The 17932-nt window shown below is 39.0% G+C and overlaps 1 protein-coding gene across 1 annotated transcript in view; it reads right to left on the bottom strand.

Moving 5' to 3' along the window:
- Window positions 1–2052: 2052 nt before the first annotated feature.
- Window positions 2053–17932, bottom strand: part of lmx1al (LIM homeobox transcription factor 1, alpha-like) — a 36358-nt gene continuing 20478 nt past the window's right edge. Inside the window, exons 4-9 of the mRNA XM_046834281.1 lie at window positions 6832–7064; window positions 5787–5950; window positions 5632–5709; window positions 5424–5541; window positions 3657–3812; window positions 2053–3053 (exon numbers count right to left, since the gene is read on the bottom strand). Coding sequence (XP_046690237.1) covers window positions 2896–3053; window positions 3657–3812; window positions 5424–5541; window positions 5632–5709; window positions 5787–5950; window positions 6832–7064 — 907 coding nt within the window. The 3' untranslated portion in view covers window positions 2053–2895. The remainder of the gene's footprint in view (window positions 3054–3656; window positions 3813–5423; window positions 5542–5631; window positions 5710–5786; window positions 5951–6831; window positions 7065–17932) is intronic.

Raw genomic sequence — 17932 nt, 5'->3', positions numbered from 1 at the left:
AAAGAAGTAGAAGGAAAAGAAGAAGAAAAGAAGTGGAGAGGAGTAAAGGGAAGAGAGGGAGAAAGAAGAGAGAAGGAGGAAAGAAAAGGAGTGGAAAGGAGAGGAAAGATAAAGAGAAGGAAAGGGGAGGAGAGAAGGAGACAGGGAGAGGAGGAAGAGGGTGAGAAGGAGGAGAAGTGAAATACACTGCCAGTCAAGTTGTTTTCTTTTTTCCTTGTTTTTTTGTTTGTTTGTCCATTTCTTTCCAATGTACATAAAAAATATGTTCAGATTTTCCCTGTGAATCTCATTATTATTATTATTATTATTATTATTATTATTATTACTGAGCTGCACTTTGATTCAATCTAATTAATTAATTAATTAATTAATTAATTAATTGATTAATATGATTAATTTACATACACTACACAGGCAAAAGTATTAGGACACCCAATTTTTTCGTCCATATCCGAAAGTCCATCTTTCCCACCAAACTGTTCCCACAAACATGGAGGCACACAATTGTATTGAACGTCTCTGAAAGCGTGAAATCTTTCCTTCGCGTGAACTAGGAGACCCAAACCTGTTCCAGCTCCAAGATATTCTTTAGATGGTTTGGAGTGAAAGATCTCCTGCTATAGTGCGACTAAACACCATTGGGATGAATGTGAATGTGCCTGCACCCCAGGCCTCCTCACCTCCATCAGTTCCTTTACTAACACCCTAGTGCCAGAAGAAATCTCACACAAATCTCCACAATATCTAGCGGACCATCTTCCCAGAAGAGTGGAGGTTATTACAACACCAAATGGGGATTAAATGGGGATTTGGCGCCAATCAGGTGTCCCAATGCATTGGTCCCTACAGTGCGTTAGTGTTAATATGAGCTGAGGGAGCATCTAGAAACCTTCAGACTGGCAGTGTATGTTATGGACGGTGAAAACAAATTCCAGTGCTTAATGCTTTAATCCCACGTGAGTCCACCTGAACCCCCCGCATCAGCAGGCAGGTTTGTGTTGGCCTCGTCTTAATCGCTCTGGTATGCACTCTTTTCCTTTGCTCTCTGAACCCTGCCGTGACTCCTTAAAGCTCTGGAGTGCTGCTCGGTTTAGTCCTTCACAACCCTAATACCCCTGAACGGCTTCATCTCAGGCCGCGGAATTCAAGTGTCATAGCGTGAGAAGAACCGACAGAACGAAAGGGCGGAGCGTGTTTAATCTGACGAGTTGAAAAAAAATGATACCATGTTCTATATACAGTTGAGTGCAGAAGTTTGTACCCCCATGGCTTCGGGTGATGGAAAGAAGAGAAACCTGAGAAACAATAGGTATAAAATAATTATAAATAAGAGATGTGTGGAAAATAAATGAATATTTGTTTGTAGTTTGTTTGTTTACAGACAGCATGGGGAGGTGGCAGCTCAGTGGTTAAGGTTTTGAGTTACTGATCAGAAGGTCTGGGGTTTAAGCCCAAATATCGCCAGGCGATCAGGCATGACATTATAACATTATGAGTGGTGAAGTGAATAACACTGATTATCTCTTCATCATGGCATAGCATAGCGAGTTTGACAAGATGTGATGTCTAGACGTCTGGGTCAGAGCTTCTCCAAAACTGCAGCTCTTGTGGGATGTTCTGGTCTGCAGTGGTCTGCAGAATCTATCAAAAGTGCTCCAAGGAAGGAACAGTGGTGAACCAGCGACAGGGTCGTGGGCGACTGAAGCTCATTGATGCACGTTGGGATCGAAGGCTGGTCCATGTGGTCCGATCCAACAGACGAGCTCTTGTAGCTCAAACTGCTGAAGAAGTCAATGCTGTTTTGCTACTCTCCGGCCTGGGAATCCATGAAATTACGAAGTAACACAGGAGCTTCGAGGATGGATTTGGACTGTAGTCAATGTCAAAGTCTGCTACACTGACTCAGGACTACAGTTTGTATCTGATCACCATCACTGCACACCTCAACATGGTTTATCAGTAATAAATGGACATTTGGTGAGACCCAGATGAGGATGAGGTTCCTTCTTGAGTCTGGTTCCTCCCAAGGTTTCTTCCTTCTGAATCTCTGGGAGTTTTTTCTTGCCACAGGGACAAACTTATAAAGAACATATTAATTTTTATCATCACATTATCTGAGTGAAGTTGCTTTGAGACAATGTCCATTGTTAAAAGTGCCATACAAATAAAAATTATGGTTTACCCGCTATCGCCCCACCAATATTTTATAAATCATGTAAATACGAAAGGTATAAATTATAGAGGAATATGAGACTTGTAAAAGCTGGAAAAGACCACAGCACGGGGGCACGCGTGAGAAGTGAGACAAACCAGCAACTTGTTTTATTGCTGTTCCTTCCTTTGGGCCGGAGGGTGTACAAACTTTTGCACTCGATTCCAAAACGTCATGTGGTTACTAAAGTGATGCGTTCTATATAAGCCTAGAGATGCACGGCTTCCTATTTCCTATTGTTCTTATGTTGTTTTTTTTTCCTTTTTTTTTAAATCGATGGATTTGTGAATGGATTGTGTCTCAGACAGACGATGAGGTAAAACGTTGGTGACCAGCTGCCTATTGGAATCCACAGCATGCCTATGACGTAAATGTGAATGTGTGTGTCTGATGCTTTTATCAATATCCGATAAGCCACGAGGCTGCAGTTACTCCTAGTCAGACCCGAAATCACATCGTTTCCTGTTTGCTATTTAGATCATTATATAAGTGTTTGGGTTTATTTCTCTACAGGATGTCAGCTGACTGACGTAAGCTCGAGTGCGAGAGCGGGGATGGATGAAAGGCCCGGCAGGATTAGTCGGACAAACACCCTGGGCTAGGAGTGAGGATTTTGTCTGTTTGTTTGCAGTTTCTCTTGTAGACAGTGGTGGAGTTTGTCTGGGGTCGGAGGTGAAGAGGGGTCACGAGGTGAAGTAAGAGTTTTGCATCGAATACAGGCGGTCAATGGGATTTCCCACGCGTCCTGCCAACACCCCTCCCTCCGCCGTCGCCAAGAGACAATCGCCGAGGTGGCCCAGGCTTCCGTCGCTGTCCAAGTCGTGGAAAACGGTTTCTGAGTCTGCAAGGAATAAAAGTCAAATTATTATTAATCAGAGGTTGGAATTTCAGGTCACTGAATTTCTCTGCAAGACAATGTTCAGTTTCAAATATCTGGGATCAAATATTATGATGTTGCATTTTCGATATAGTTGATATACTGATTATGTAGTAACTATAGATGATGTAGCTGTTACCTTCATAAAAACCAAAACAAACAAACAAACAAAAAAAAACAGACAGTACAACATTTTTATTATTTAATTTATATGTAAATGTAAATAATAAATATATATAAATAAACATATATATAAATGTAATAATTTATACGGTAAATTACTTTATTTATAAATTACTTATTAAAAAATTACTTTTTGCCTCGTAATTCTGACTTTTTCTCGCAATTCCGACTTTATTTCTCAAAATTCTGCACTCAGAATTGGTAGGAATTGTGACACAAACGTTTATCTAAAAAAAAAAAAATTCCCAGGTTTTTAATTTATATTTTAGAAAGAAATCATGTTTTTATTTACTTGCTCTATCTTGGGTTGGGAAAAGTTGGGTGTCCCAATACTTTTGGCCACACCATGTGAGTTCTGTTAATGTGCTTTTCTCATGTTCTTACCGTACGGGTGCATCTGCTCATGGCCGAGCTGCGGGGGCGTGAGGCCGTGCCGGAACTGCTCGCCCCCGTACAGGTTTGGGTCGAGAGCCAGAAGCTGCTGTCGCGGCATGGAGGAGTACGAGAGCATGCCGTCTAACCCATGACTGCTCGATCCGTCTGCGAGGAGAAGCACCTCAATAAAGCTCTTCCTACCCATTTACACACTTTGCATACACACCTAACATTTCAAGGTTGATTATTAATACTTACATATTACTTATATTGCATGCAACATAGTGGGATGACTAACTAAAAAATGTATATTTATGTGACAAATAAACATTGATGAACCTTGAACCTTTACCTGTATACACAACATGTGTCTAAAATGCGCAGACGAAAATCAAATGCGGTCCAAAACAATCGAAATTGTGTTTAATTGTAATATTTACAGCATATAAATTCATCTGAGGTTGAAGTGTTTCCTCTTTAGATTTGCTAAAACTGCAATATTACTGCTAACAAGAAAACCTGTCTGAGAGACTGTATGCTAACACTTACACATGTTAGCAAACTTGGTTCCTGGTTTACACAATCACTTATAGCCTATATAGCCTTTCATTAGCTAGCTGTCAATCCAAATGTTAGCTAACCAGTCTAAAACTGGCTAAATGTTTGAATTACAGTATAGCAGCAGGGGGCTAATAGTAAACGCAGTAAAACTGTTAATAATGGTGACATTAGTATGAATATATATCAAGGCTGTCAAAATGTACACGTTGATATCGTGTTAACGCGAATTAATCTTAACGGCCCACATTTTTATAACGCAGCGTGCGTTTCTGCTTGTCCATTTTGATTAAAAAATTTATAAATATATATAAAAGAGGCCAAATTAAATCCTTTAGCGCAACACGCATTTATTTACGACTCCCTTTCTTTACTCAGATATAAAAAATAATAATAAAAGTCCCAAGTCCCAAATCAACATCAAAATCTGCATTGACATACACACATCCGGCAATTAAAACCGTCCGTGTGGAAACATACGTTTTTTACTTGAAAACATTTACAATAATATTTTGTCGTAACGATCTATGTTAAGTTTGGTTTCACTAATAGACATACATACATACATACAAACATAAAGCATCTATTAGTCCATGCCCATGTTTATTAGAGTATTAAAAACTTGAAAAGTATTTATTCAAGCTACATTTAGAACAGACAAAAATGCATGATAAAGTTGCGATTAATTGCAAATTAACCAATGACGATCGTGCGATTAATCGTAATTGAATATTTATTTATATCATTATTTATTGCTGCCTAAATATAGTGCGAATAAAATCAAATACAGCGATAACAGCAAGCTAAAGTGAGTCAGCTGTGAGATCAGCAAGCAAATACAGCTACATGCTACGAGCTGAAAATCGAAAAGTACAAAGTTTAACAAAAAATGAAAAAAATGCTGTGGATCTTTAAACCAATGGTAAATAAAAGGGTACAAAACATAATTAAAGCAAGTATGAAACTCGAAGGCTAGCCACAATTGAAAGTGAAGTTATATTTATGCTAACAGATCACAAACTAGCTGTCTTATGAGAGGAATGATTGTGTTTGAGCAACTCCAGAGTGGTACGAGTATCGCTGCTGGATGTCAGGAGGCACCATGACGTGGTTTCAATGATTATTTCCCTTGAGCAGCTCTGCTACACGAGGTTATTTAAAATCGATTTGCTGGTGAGAAACGAAAAACACGCAGTAATTAATAACGTGACGTCTCACCCTCGCTGTCATCGTTACTCAGACGTCCTCCTCTGCTCGGGCCCCTCCTGCTGCCACCGATCTGCTCCTGCTCCTGCTGCTGCTGTTGCTGCTGCTGCCTGCGAGCGATCTTCTTCATCTGAACACACAACCGGACAGAACCATTGAAACCCAGAACTCCAACAAAAGGTGGGAAAATGTTAACACATAAAGAGGAAAGACTCTTTACCTTCGCTCTCTGGTTCTGGAACCAAACCTGGACGACTCGGACCGTCAGCCCGGTTTCGGCTGCTAAGGTCTCTCTGACCTGCACAACACAAACACAATCATTACCAGGGGTTCAATAGCGATAGCACCCTGCACTGAGTAGGCGAGGTGGCTCACTTTTCGGCAGGGTTTGGAGGACACTTCGAAGGACGCCTTGAAGGCGCGGCGCTGCTGTGTGGTTAAGATGGTGCGTGGTCGCTTGGACCTCTTGTGCTCTTTACTGTCATCGCCGGCTTTTCCTCCCATGGAGCTGCTGCCACCTTCTTCATCCTCGCTCTTAACTGCAGGGGAGAAGGAAGTGTGATATCAGTTTTTTTTTTCCAGATACTGAACTTTTAAGGATCAGCTAATATCCTTTTTTATTATTATTATAAATTTCATTTGTTTTTTTTTTGTTTTAATTTCAGTTATTTATTTTTAATTCAATTTTTTATTTTATTTTTATTATTTTTTTCGAAATGAATTAAAAATACATATACATAGCTGAAATCCCAACATTTTTATTCAAGTAAACATTTTCACCTAAAGGGTTTAAATATTATTAGAAAAATCCAAAGACATTCAAATCAGTTTTATTCTTCTACAAAAATATTTTCCAGGATTTCTTTCTTTTTTTTTTTGTTAAAATCTAATTAAAATCTTTCAGTTTTTGTTTCCTTTTTCTGGCAACATTATCTTTTTTTTCCCAGATATGCAAACCACCAGCTGATATCACCCCGGTCCTGATCTTGAGATCAAGTCAGTGCAATTTCTAATAATATAAAAGACCTGGTCAGGTGTTTTTGTAATAATTCACTTGGATTACAGTTTAAGGAGCTAAAACACTGAATAAAAACACTACAGTATATGAACAAAAAATACATTTTCAGCCATATGTGGTTTTTGCACAAACTGTTATCACAAAGTTTTGAGGCACACAATTGTACGTCTTTAGGTGCAAATGAGTTAAATGTTTCTTTCACTTAAACTAGGAGACTATTGGAGGCTCCATACAAATCCAGCTCCATGAAGATATGCTTTACATGGTCTGGAGTGGACTAAAACTAATAAAAATCATTTTAAGCCACTGTTTACTGTATAATTTCACAGTAAATCTAAAGCCCCTCCTGTAGTCTTGCATACATTAGCAATGTACATGTAATAAACACAGACTGCAGGTCACCTGACTCAGTAGGTGCGGGGCTGATGGCAGCAAGCATCTCTCTCTCCTTCTCATAATCTCCACGGCAGAGCAGCTGGCCTTCTTTCAGGACAAACTCGTCACCCCTCTGGAGCCGGCGCTCGCACTCGCAGCAGCTGAAGCAGCCCAGGTGATACACCTGCCCCAGCACACGCATGATCAGCTCCGAGCGGCCGATCACCTGCAGACACGCGCTGCACTTTCGCACAAACAGCCTGTCACACACACACACACACACACACACACACACACACACACACACACACACAAAACAGAAATTACAGGATGTGTGATAGATAATTGGTGGTGCTGGGATTTAAACTCACAACCTTTTGATTTAAGGCCTAATGCCTTGACCACTTTGCTACCACCTCCATCTCAGAGATATTCTTTACATTTTCACCTATAGATCTTATCTATCTATCTATCTATCTATCTATCTATCTATCTATCTATCTATCTATCTGTCTGTCTGTCTGTCTGTCTGTCTGTCTGTCTGTCTGTCTGTCTGTCTGTCTGTCTGTCTGTCTGTCTGTCTGTCTATCTATCTATCTATCTATCTATCTATCTATCTATCTATCTATCAGTCGTCGGTCTTATATATACACTATATGGGCTGTATGTGGACACCTGAACATAAGATTGCTTCTTTTTAAACTACCCATTCCACAGTCAGTCTCTATTTGTTGTTATTATAACCTCCACTCTTCTGAGATGTTCCACTAGATTTGTGTGAGATTCATTCAGCCACAAGTGTGTTAGTAAAGTCAAGTAGTGATGTAGATGACGTGAGGAGGTCTGGGGTGCAGTCAGTGTTCACATTCATATGTTCAATAGGGTTGAGGGTTGTGGGTCAGATCTCTATAGCTGGAGATCTTTCACTGGATCAAGTTTGGGTCTGGAAGTTAAAGTGAAGGGAATATCTAATGTTACCATATCCAGAGATGTCCTAGAATTTTGTATCTCCAAGTTGGTGTAACAGTTTGTAGGAAAAAAGCAGACATGGCTAGAGAAGTCACGTGTTCCAATACTTTTGTCCATATAGTGCATTTTATAGCACTGTATTCAAAATAAGAGAGCAAAAATCAGTTAAACTGAAACTCAAAACTGTGCATTAAAAATCACAATGTATTATATATCCGATCACCGATTAAACACCTATACAGCTTAAACCTAATTGCAGTGTTTAAGGTTCGACACTAGGAGGCAGCACTTATCAATAAGACCAACTGAGATGCTGAATGACGATGTGCAAAATAAATAGATTTTCTATCTATCTATCTATCTATCTATCTATCTATCTATCTATCTATCTATCTATCTATCTATCTATCTATCTATCTATCTATCTATCGACTGAAATATCATCAACTATATGATGACATCACTTTGTTTTGCACAGGAATTTGAGGATTTTCTTTTTAGCATTTCATGGAAGGAGTCTCCAGTGTTATGGTTTCAGCTTTCTGACACAGAAAATCTTCAGAGAAACCTGCAATTTTGTTTTTTCCCCCAGTAAACTTCAAAAGAAAAACAAACTAGAAAATATAATCGTATAAAGATTTCCTTTCACCAAACAAATCTATAATCTATGTCCAGATGTTCCACTTGATAACCATAAAAAACTCCTCCCTCAGCATGAAGAACAGCTTCCAGACAGTTGGTTTCTCCAAACATTCAGCTGAAATACTTTGCCGTTTCTCTTTAGTAAAAACTTGCCAAAGTTGTTCATCACTATGTGGAGTTTTCTTTCTGAGCTTGTGATCCAGTTCATCCCAGAGCAGTTTAATAGGATTTAGGTGCAGTGACTGGGCAGGCCAAGATATATATCACTCCAGAGTTGCACGGTGTTGGAGTATGGAATGGTTGCCATGTTGGTTCCTTTCATGTTCCAGAATAAGCCTCCGACCTTCCCTGCTCCAAAACAACCCCAAACCAATAAGCTTCCACCTCCATGTGTGGGGGTGAAGGAGTTTGATCTCATCTTTTCTCCTGTTCTCCATCTCACACAAGTTCTTCTGGAGTGAAATGCTATATTTGGTCTCCACAAAACCTCCTTCCAGTCTTTCACTGTCTAATTCTTGTGTTTTTGCCCTTTAGTTTGTCACATTGACACAAAATGAACATGAACTCAAAAACCATAAAGGACCTGGAGTTTCTTTAATAGAAGGAGTTACAGGAATATTGTCTGAGGTTGAATCCTTCTTCACAGTTCGATTCAAACCGGTCAGACTTTTAGTTGCGTGAGCTTGCGTTTAGAAAATGAACAAACCAGGAAATTTTGGAACAATATCTCGTAGCAAAATTCATAAGAATGAGCTCCATCGCCTTCATAATATCACGACGACTTCATTTTTATTCCCCACCTTTCCTTTTTTCCATGTCAGTTCTTATTTCCAGGCACATTTCGTTCCCCCTTAAATTCTTTCCAAATCCCTCATTCTTTTCCTGTCCGTACCCTCCCTCCTTTTGTTAGTATTTTCTGGCAGAAATGCCCCGTCCTCCCTCCTTCCCTCCTCACTCATTCCCTCTCTCCCTCCCTCCCTCCATCCCTCCCTCTCTCCCAGCACAGCTCAGCTCGGTGAAACTAATAAAGACGGGATTAATTAGATTGTTGTTTAAACAGTGCGATGCCCAGACAGACGCTATAAACTCATAAACGAGGATTGAGAATAGCATGGGGTTAATCTCTCCTCTATCGTTTTTTTTTTCTCTTTTTTTCCACACACTCAAATAAACAGCATTTCTTGCTCTTTCGCTCGTACACTCCGTCACACACACACACACACACACACACACACACACACACACACTGCACAAGGACTCCTTGAGATGTTCACGTGCACTGACAGGCACATGTGCGAGTGTGTGAGGTGTAGTTCTCCTTCATTACTTGTACATATCAACACACACACACACACACACACACACACACACACACACACACACACACACACACACACACACACACAGGATCCTAATTGCTCAGAATAACCACATCATCTTACACACCCTGGTTCGATAGCGTACATGTGCAGTGACATTATTTTGCACAAAAAAAGTGAGTGCAGAAAGTAATAAAAAAAAAAAAACCAAGAAAAACTTTTCTTTCTTTCTTTTTTTTTTATGTGAGAGACCCTGCAGAAGAAAAGGCAATAACCCAAGTGAGCGGCCTAAAATGAACATCAGCGAGATGAAAAACATCTTCAACCAAAACAAGATTCTATTGCAGCGGGCCACGAGGAGGAACGACTAAGTATATTTGTGAGAGAGTGTGTGTGTGTGTGTGTGTGTGTGTGTGTGTGTGTGTGTGTGTGTGCTCCAGAACCCTCGCTGAGTGAGATGAAGGTGTTATTCCCTAAATCTGGTGAAAGGAGTGGCAGCCAGGTCCGTACATAAAGGCGTCTGATCTGCGTGGATGTGATGATCCTGTCCGAAACGCAGCTGCTACAGCTAATCTGTCTCAATCCATCTGCCGATCGCGCCAAACGAAAATTACACCTACTTAACACACCCATACCAAAGACACTGAGCCCTCTTCACAGTCACCCTGAGCAACAGATCCCGCGCAACAGAACCGACCGAAGGACGGGGCGGAGGAATCGGTTACGATCGCAATAACAAACTGCATTTCGCCTTGTCGTGCATCTTGCTGTCGTTCAGAGAGTCTAGTGGGAGTAGCTGTCACTCGAGATGTAAAGGATTCATAAAGCTGTCAATACGATTTTAAATCAAAGCCAGTGGTGCTTTAAAAGCATTCAGGAGTAAAAAAATAACACAAAATAGGATTCAGTAGTAAACATTAACTTAAATAACGCACATATAGCTGTAAATAGCACTCGTATACTATTCATCTAGCAGTCAGGAGTACGGAGAAACAATCAGGAGTCAAATACTAGACTAGCGTTCATATTGGAATACATATTAGTCAAATACAACTCATCTTGCGCATTCAGCAGTACTCAAAAAAATATAGGTGTAACAGTACTCAACACCATGCAGGAGTGTAACAGTACTCACAGAACTCAAAATAATTCAGAAGTATAACAGTACTCAAAAAAATATAGGTGAAACAGTACTCAACACCATGCAGGAGTGTAACAGTACTCAAAATTATTCAGCAGAGTAACAGTACTCAAAATCATTCAGGAATGTAACAGTACTTAAATTCATGCAGGAGTGTAACAGTACTCAAAATCATTCAGGAGTGTAACAGTAGTCAAAATCCTTCAGGAGTGTAACAGTACTCACAGTACTCAAAATCATGCAGGAGTGTAACAGTACTGACAGAACTCAAAATCATTCAGAAGTATAACAGTACTAAAAAAAAATATAGGTGAAACAGTACTCAAAATCATTCAGGAGTGTAACAGTAGTCAAAATCCTTCAGGAGTGTAACAGTATTTAAAATCATGCAGGAGTGTAACAGTACTCAAAATCATGCAGGAGTGTAACAGTACTTAAATTCATGCAGGAGTGTAACAGTATTTGAAATCATGCACGAGTGTAACAGTACTCAAAATCATTCAGGAGTGTAACAAGACTCACAAAATTTAAAATCATTCAGGAGTGTAACAGTACTTACAGTACCCAAAATTATGCAGGAGTGTAACAGTACTCACAATCATTCAGGGGTGTAACAAGACTCAAAATCATTCAGGAGTGTAACAGTACTCAAAATCATGCCGGTGTGTAACAGTACTTACAGTACTCAAAATTATGCAGGAGTGTAACAGTACTCAAAATCATTCAGGGGTGTAACAGTGGTCGAAATCATGCAGGAGTGTAACAGTACTCACACTACTCAAAATCATGCAGGAGTGTAACAGTACTAAAAGTCATGCAGGAGTGTAACAGTACTCAAAATCATTTAGGGGTGTAACAGGACTCACAATATTTAAAATCATTCAGGAGTGTAACAGTGCACAAAATCATGCAGGAGTGTAACAGTACTCACAGTACTCAAAATCATGCAGGAGTGTGACAGTACTCAAAATCATGCAGGAGTGTAACAGTAGTCGAAATCATGCAGGAGTGTAACAGTACTCAAAATCATGCAGGAGTGTAACAGTAGTCGAAATCATGCAGGAGTGTAACAGTACTAAAAGTCATGCAGGAGTGTAACAGTAGTCAAAATCATGCAGGAGTGTAACAGTACTAAAAGTCATGCAGGAGTGTAACAGTATTCAAAATCATGCAGGAGTGTAAACAGTACTAAAAGTCATGCAGGAGTGTAACAGTATTCAAAATCATGCAGGAGTGTAACAGTACTAAAAGTCATGCAGGAGTGTAACAGTACTCAAAATCATGCAGGAGTGTAACAGTAGTCGAAATCATGCAGGAGTGTAACAGTAGTCGAAATCATGCAGGAGTGTGACAGTACTCAAAATCATGCAGGAGTGTAACAGTAGTCGAAATCATGCAGGAGTGTAACAGTACTAAAAGTCATGCAGGAGTGTAACAGTACTCAAAATCATTTAGGGGTGTAACAGGACTCACAATATTTAAAATCATTCAGGAGTGTAACAGTGCACAAAATCATGCAGGAGTGTAACAGTACTCACAGTACTCAAAATCATGCAGGAGTGTGACAGTACTCAAAATCATGCAGGAGTGTAACAGTAGTCGAAATCATGCAGGAGTGTAACAGTACTCAAAAATACCTAGGAGTTGAAATGACTAAAACAACATTCATATGGCCATCACTAGTACTAACATACTATTCATCTAGCAGTCTAATATTCCAAAACATTCCGAAGTCTAATAGTCTTAAATACTATTCAGTAGTACATTCAATATTCACTAAAATATGTATCGCCAAAAATATTACTCACATAGACTTTACACTATAAACATTTCCCAGGTCCATATGGCAGTCAGCGGTACTCTAAAACATTACTACTGCTGTAAATAGTACTCACATATCAGCAGTACTCTAAAACATGCATACTCTCATAGATTGTACTCAAATATTATTCATACAACAGTGAAAAGTGTAATAGTGTGTCAATAGTAGTAAGTTGTAAAAATATTACTCAGCTAGAGTTCATGTTGCCATTAATCTACACAAATACTACTCATTTAGTAATCAGCAGAACTCAAACGCATTCACGAGTCTAACAGAACTCAAACAGCATTCAGTAAGTGAACTCAAATTTGGCATTTGATTTGAGATTGAGGACTCAAATATACTGTAGGCGTTCATATTGTAATGCACACTACTTTAAATCACAGAGCCATCAGTAGTACTTAAAAAAATTCAGAAGTCAATATAATAGTATAGCGAGGGGTGTAACGGTACGGTGGGGGAATGAAATGCAAGACTTGTTATTTGTTCTTCTATGTTGTTCTTGTTATTTTTTATTTAAGTAGTTGATTATTTTCAACTTTTAAACAGTTAATTTTTTTTATAATTTAAATAAAATGCATGTTTGGTTAAAAAATATATAAAATAATATGTAATAATATTTTTTATAAAAATAAAATAGAATTTAATTAATGCATTACAATTTTATAGATTACATTGAATAATCAATTAAATTGGCACAAATTTAATTGATTCAATCAAATTAAATAAATGGATTAATTAAATAGTTTACATTTGTTAGACCCCATTTGGGTAATACAGATGTGTATATGAGTGCGTGTGTGTTTTACATTTAATAATACATTTTCTAGGCATATGACTACTAAGCAGTTAAGTTACTACTTGAATGTACTACTTATTTCAGCATACTTTATCACGTCTTCATTCATTCCATCCTTCATTGATTTACTTCCTCGATATGTGGATTTGTCAGAATTGTCAGACATTTTTGAAGCTGGACATAAAACGCTAAAGAATCCAAAGTGCTAGCGTTAGCCGTAAAAAAGTTTACAGGAGTCAGTAGTATATATGTAAATAGCATTCATATAGCAGTCAGTAGATATTTTACTAGTATCCAAATAGAAATAATAAAGCAGCTAATAGTATTAAAATAGCACAGTATTCCGCATTCCTGCATTCATTAGTATTTAAAGAATTCAGAAATCCGATAGTTTTGATATCCATCAAATACTATCCATATAACATTCATTAGTACACAAATAGCATCCAGTAGTCAGTAGCACTCAGGTACTATTCATATACCAAACACTTTACTCAAACATTACTCGAAGACAAGGCTGAAGTAGCAGTCACTAATACTCATACTCATTACCACACTAACAGCTTTCAGTACTCAGTAGTACTAAGATACTGTTTATATGGGAGACACTAGCATTCATGACTCTACATTACTCCAACACAACACTCATTTAGCAGTCATGGGCACACTAATAGCATTCAGTAGTCAGTAGTACTCAGATACTCCATATATATATATATATATATATATATATATATATATATATATATATATATATATATATATATATAGACGCCAATACTCTTATACAGCTGACAGCTCTACCTTCAGCACATTGGAATGACACTGATACAGCATACATCCAGAAAATTTCCAGCACTCAGTGTAACAACACACACACACACACACACACACACACACACACACACACACACACACACACACAAAAAGGCAAGGTAATGAAGTAGGCCGTCATTGTGGTGCCCTCCCGAGGCTCCAGCTTGTGTTCAATCACTCCTCACAGCTTTGATCTCTCAGGAGTGAAGGGGTTAAGCATGATTATGACCTTTGGGAAAATGGGACCTGAACTCACCTTACAAAGACGCTAAGGTAGGCGCTCGAAGAGACGTATCGTCCTTCTGACAAATCTTAACAAAAATTCGAGCCGAATCTCGGTGTGGGTGGATTCTCTGTACACACGTTCGGACGTCTTGAAGAGAAGGCTTGTGCACAGTTTCCTAATCTGTGTATGTGTGTGTGCAAGCTTTAGCTATGCTTTTGTGTGTATATGAAGAATCGATATGTAAATCATGCATGTAAATATAATTGCATGGTTTATATTGGTGTGTGTGTGTGTGTGTGTGTGTGTGTGTGTGTGTGTTTGTGTCTGTCTATCTATCTATGTGTGTGTGTATGGGACCGAAATTGTGTGTGTGTGTGTGTGTGTGTGTGTGTGTATGTATGAGCGGATATTGCTGTGAAGCAAGGTGGCTCTGCGCCAGGGTTCAGTAATCACATCATCTCCCTTTATTAAATCTCAGTGCACTGCTTCTGCGTTATTAAAATCTCCCAGCATTCCCCACTACGCTCGCCTGCTACACTCCCTAACACACACACCACACACCCACCCACTCACACACACACCCACCTACACACACACACACACACACACATGGGCACACACAGACGCCCACAGAAAGGCAAATATCCTCAAAGATAATATGCAAACACCAACAGGTAGGTGATAAACGTGTATATAATTCCACTCGCTGTCAAATCCGAGGTCAGGGAGAATGAAGGAAGGCAATCGGCCGTGACGTGTCTTTCATTTCATTCAAACGACTCTTGGGGTAAATACGAAATGTACACTGAGGGAAGCGGCATTGCGCCCGATCGCCTTCTAATGAGGTTAACCGTTCTCATTACGGGGGCGCAAAGCAAAGTGGGCGTGGCTACCCTCAGGTAATGCTTGAGGTAGTTACGTTCGTCGGATGTTCATCAGGTGAACTACGTTTAGTACCAACAATCGCGATTGGGTTTGTATGCTAAATTACGAAGGGTTTCTTTTCATGAACTCGGATCTTGCCCCGCACAGATTATCAATGAAAGTGAAGCGAACCAACTGTCAGAAGGCTAAACTAGCAAAATTAAGCTAGCTAATCAACAGATAATTAACCTAGCATGTCTTGTACACTAAATACCTGCAAAACGCTTACGAACCTCGCATCCGAAAATGAACCAACAAGTAATAGCTAGCAAAGTGAAAGCTAATCTAGTGAGGATCAATCTTTTTAATAATTGAAATTCATGTTTTTTTCAGCAATGTGTTTAGTTTGGAGACTTGAGGCTGGTACAGAGGGACATCGATCAACATTCACATTTATATTCAATCCAGAGTAACTTTCAGTGAACAGGAACATGATAAAAACCTTAATGTAAAAGTAGGCGTGGTTTAATAGTAAAAACATTTTAAATGGAGAATAATAGGCCACGCCCACTTTATTTAATGAATTTCCTCATTCGGTTTCATTTGAAGTAAAATACAATTTTCTGCAAAATAGGTGATGAATAAATATATCTTTTATAGAACTATAAGATCTTGTATTAAGCATTAACAGTAATTAAAAACAGGGTTTTGTAGAGACAGGCTGATCGATCCTAAAGTATCTTTTGATACTGGTGTTGAATTGAGGGTCATTACAATATCGACCCTACTTGTGTTTTTTTCCCCCAAACAAGTCAGTTGAAGATTTACTGAACATTAATGGTTTGTGTGAGCGTCACTTTCTACGAGTTAAGGAACTTCAATATAAAATTTATATTGCACTTATCCATAGTGGCAGCGTTATCTCAATTACACAACTGAGCCATTGAGTTTTAAGGGCCTTGTTAATGGGCCCAGCAGTGGCAGCTTGATGGAGCTGGGATTTACATTCTTCCAATCAGATGTCCAACATCTTAACCACTGATCTGCCACTTCCATTTTCTTTCAAAAATGTTATACTTTTATTTTATTTTCGGTATCCCTAACCAAAACTCCTCTCTACCTTCTCTAAACAGACTTCTACAATTCTGTATGTAGAAAAAAATCTATTAGCATTTCACTCTTACATTTGTGTTTAAAGTTTTTCTCTGTCCAATTACAATGATGTTCATGTCTCTGCTTGAAATTAGCCATTGTTTGCTTAAATTTACAGTATTTGGCAGATGTCCCTATTCAGAGATACAGTTAACTCATCTTACAACTGATCAGCTACGGGTTTAAGTGCCTTACTCAGGGTCACAGGAATGGCATCTTGGTGTGGCTGGGATTTTAACTCATGAAGAAAGTCCAACATCTTAACCACTAAACTTCCACCTCCCATTTTGCACTGTGTGATTTCCTGATTTTCGATCACCAGACCTATTGCCTGTTTTTTGTGTATGATTTAGAATTTTGATTTGGAATGGTCTAAAGGGGTTTAGAACAGAGGAGGGACATGGGGTATATCGGTAGAGAATGCTAAAGATGGAACCGCCAGGTAGGAGGAATAGAAGAAGACCAAGGATGTGGATGTGGTGAGAGAAGACATGAAGGTAGTAGTTGTGAAAGAGGCAGATGTAGAGGACAGGGGGGGTATGGAGATGGATGATCCGCTGTGGCGCCCCTAATGGGAGCAGCCAAAATATTGATATTGGTATTGACGTATTGGTATTGATATTGGTATCGGATCGAAAATAAAAGAAGTTGTATTGTATATTCCAAGTGTTTCCTAAAGAACAGGGCATTACTGTATATACAGCTCAGTCAGAGTGACCATAGGATTCTTAAGCACCTCTTTTACTAATCCCCTTTTCCCCTGCGATTGCTCAGTTTGACCAGGCGACCAGCCCTCAGAAGAGTCCTGGCTGTGCCATGCTTTTTCCATTTGAGAAAAATGGAGGCGACTGTGCTCTTGGGAATCTTCAATGTTTTTTGTAGCCTTCTCCAGATCTGTGCCTTGCAACAATCCTGTTTCTGAGCTCTGCAGGACGTTTTTCAGCTGTAAGGCCTTCTATAGAGAAGTGTGTGCCTTTCCAAATCATGTCTAATCAATAAACTTTTTTTTACATATACTGTAGACTCCAGTCAAAATGTAGAAACATCTCAGGAAGGATAAAAAAAAAAAACGGGAGGCACCTGAGCACAATTTTAAGCAGTGTTCTTAAGGGTCTGAATACTTATGTACATGTGAAAGAATACTGAATGAATGCAGTATCAGGCTGCACCATAATAACATTGAAAAAGTGAAGGGGGTCTGAATACTTTCCACTGTATATATATATATATAACAGTGCAAACATGATGACATTATAACATTATGACTAGTGACATGAAGAACACTGATTATCTCTTCATCATGGCACTTGTTAGTGGGTGGATTTATTTATTAGGCAACAAAGTGAACATTTTGTCCTCAAAGTTGACGAGGATTGGG

The sequence above is a fragment of the Silurus meridionalis genome, chromosome 22, assembly GCF_014805685.1.
Source record: "Silurus meridionalis isolate SWU-2019-XX chromosome 22, ASM1480568v1, whole genome shotgun sequence".
Classification (NCBI taxonomy): Eukaryota; Metazoa; Chordata; class Actinopteri; order Siluriformes; family Siluridae; genus Silurus; species Silurus meridionalis.
This window is presented reverse-complemented; position numbering and strand designations above follow the sequence as displayed.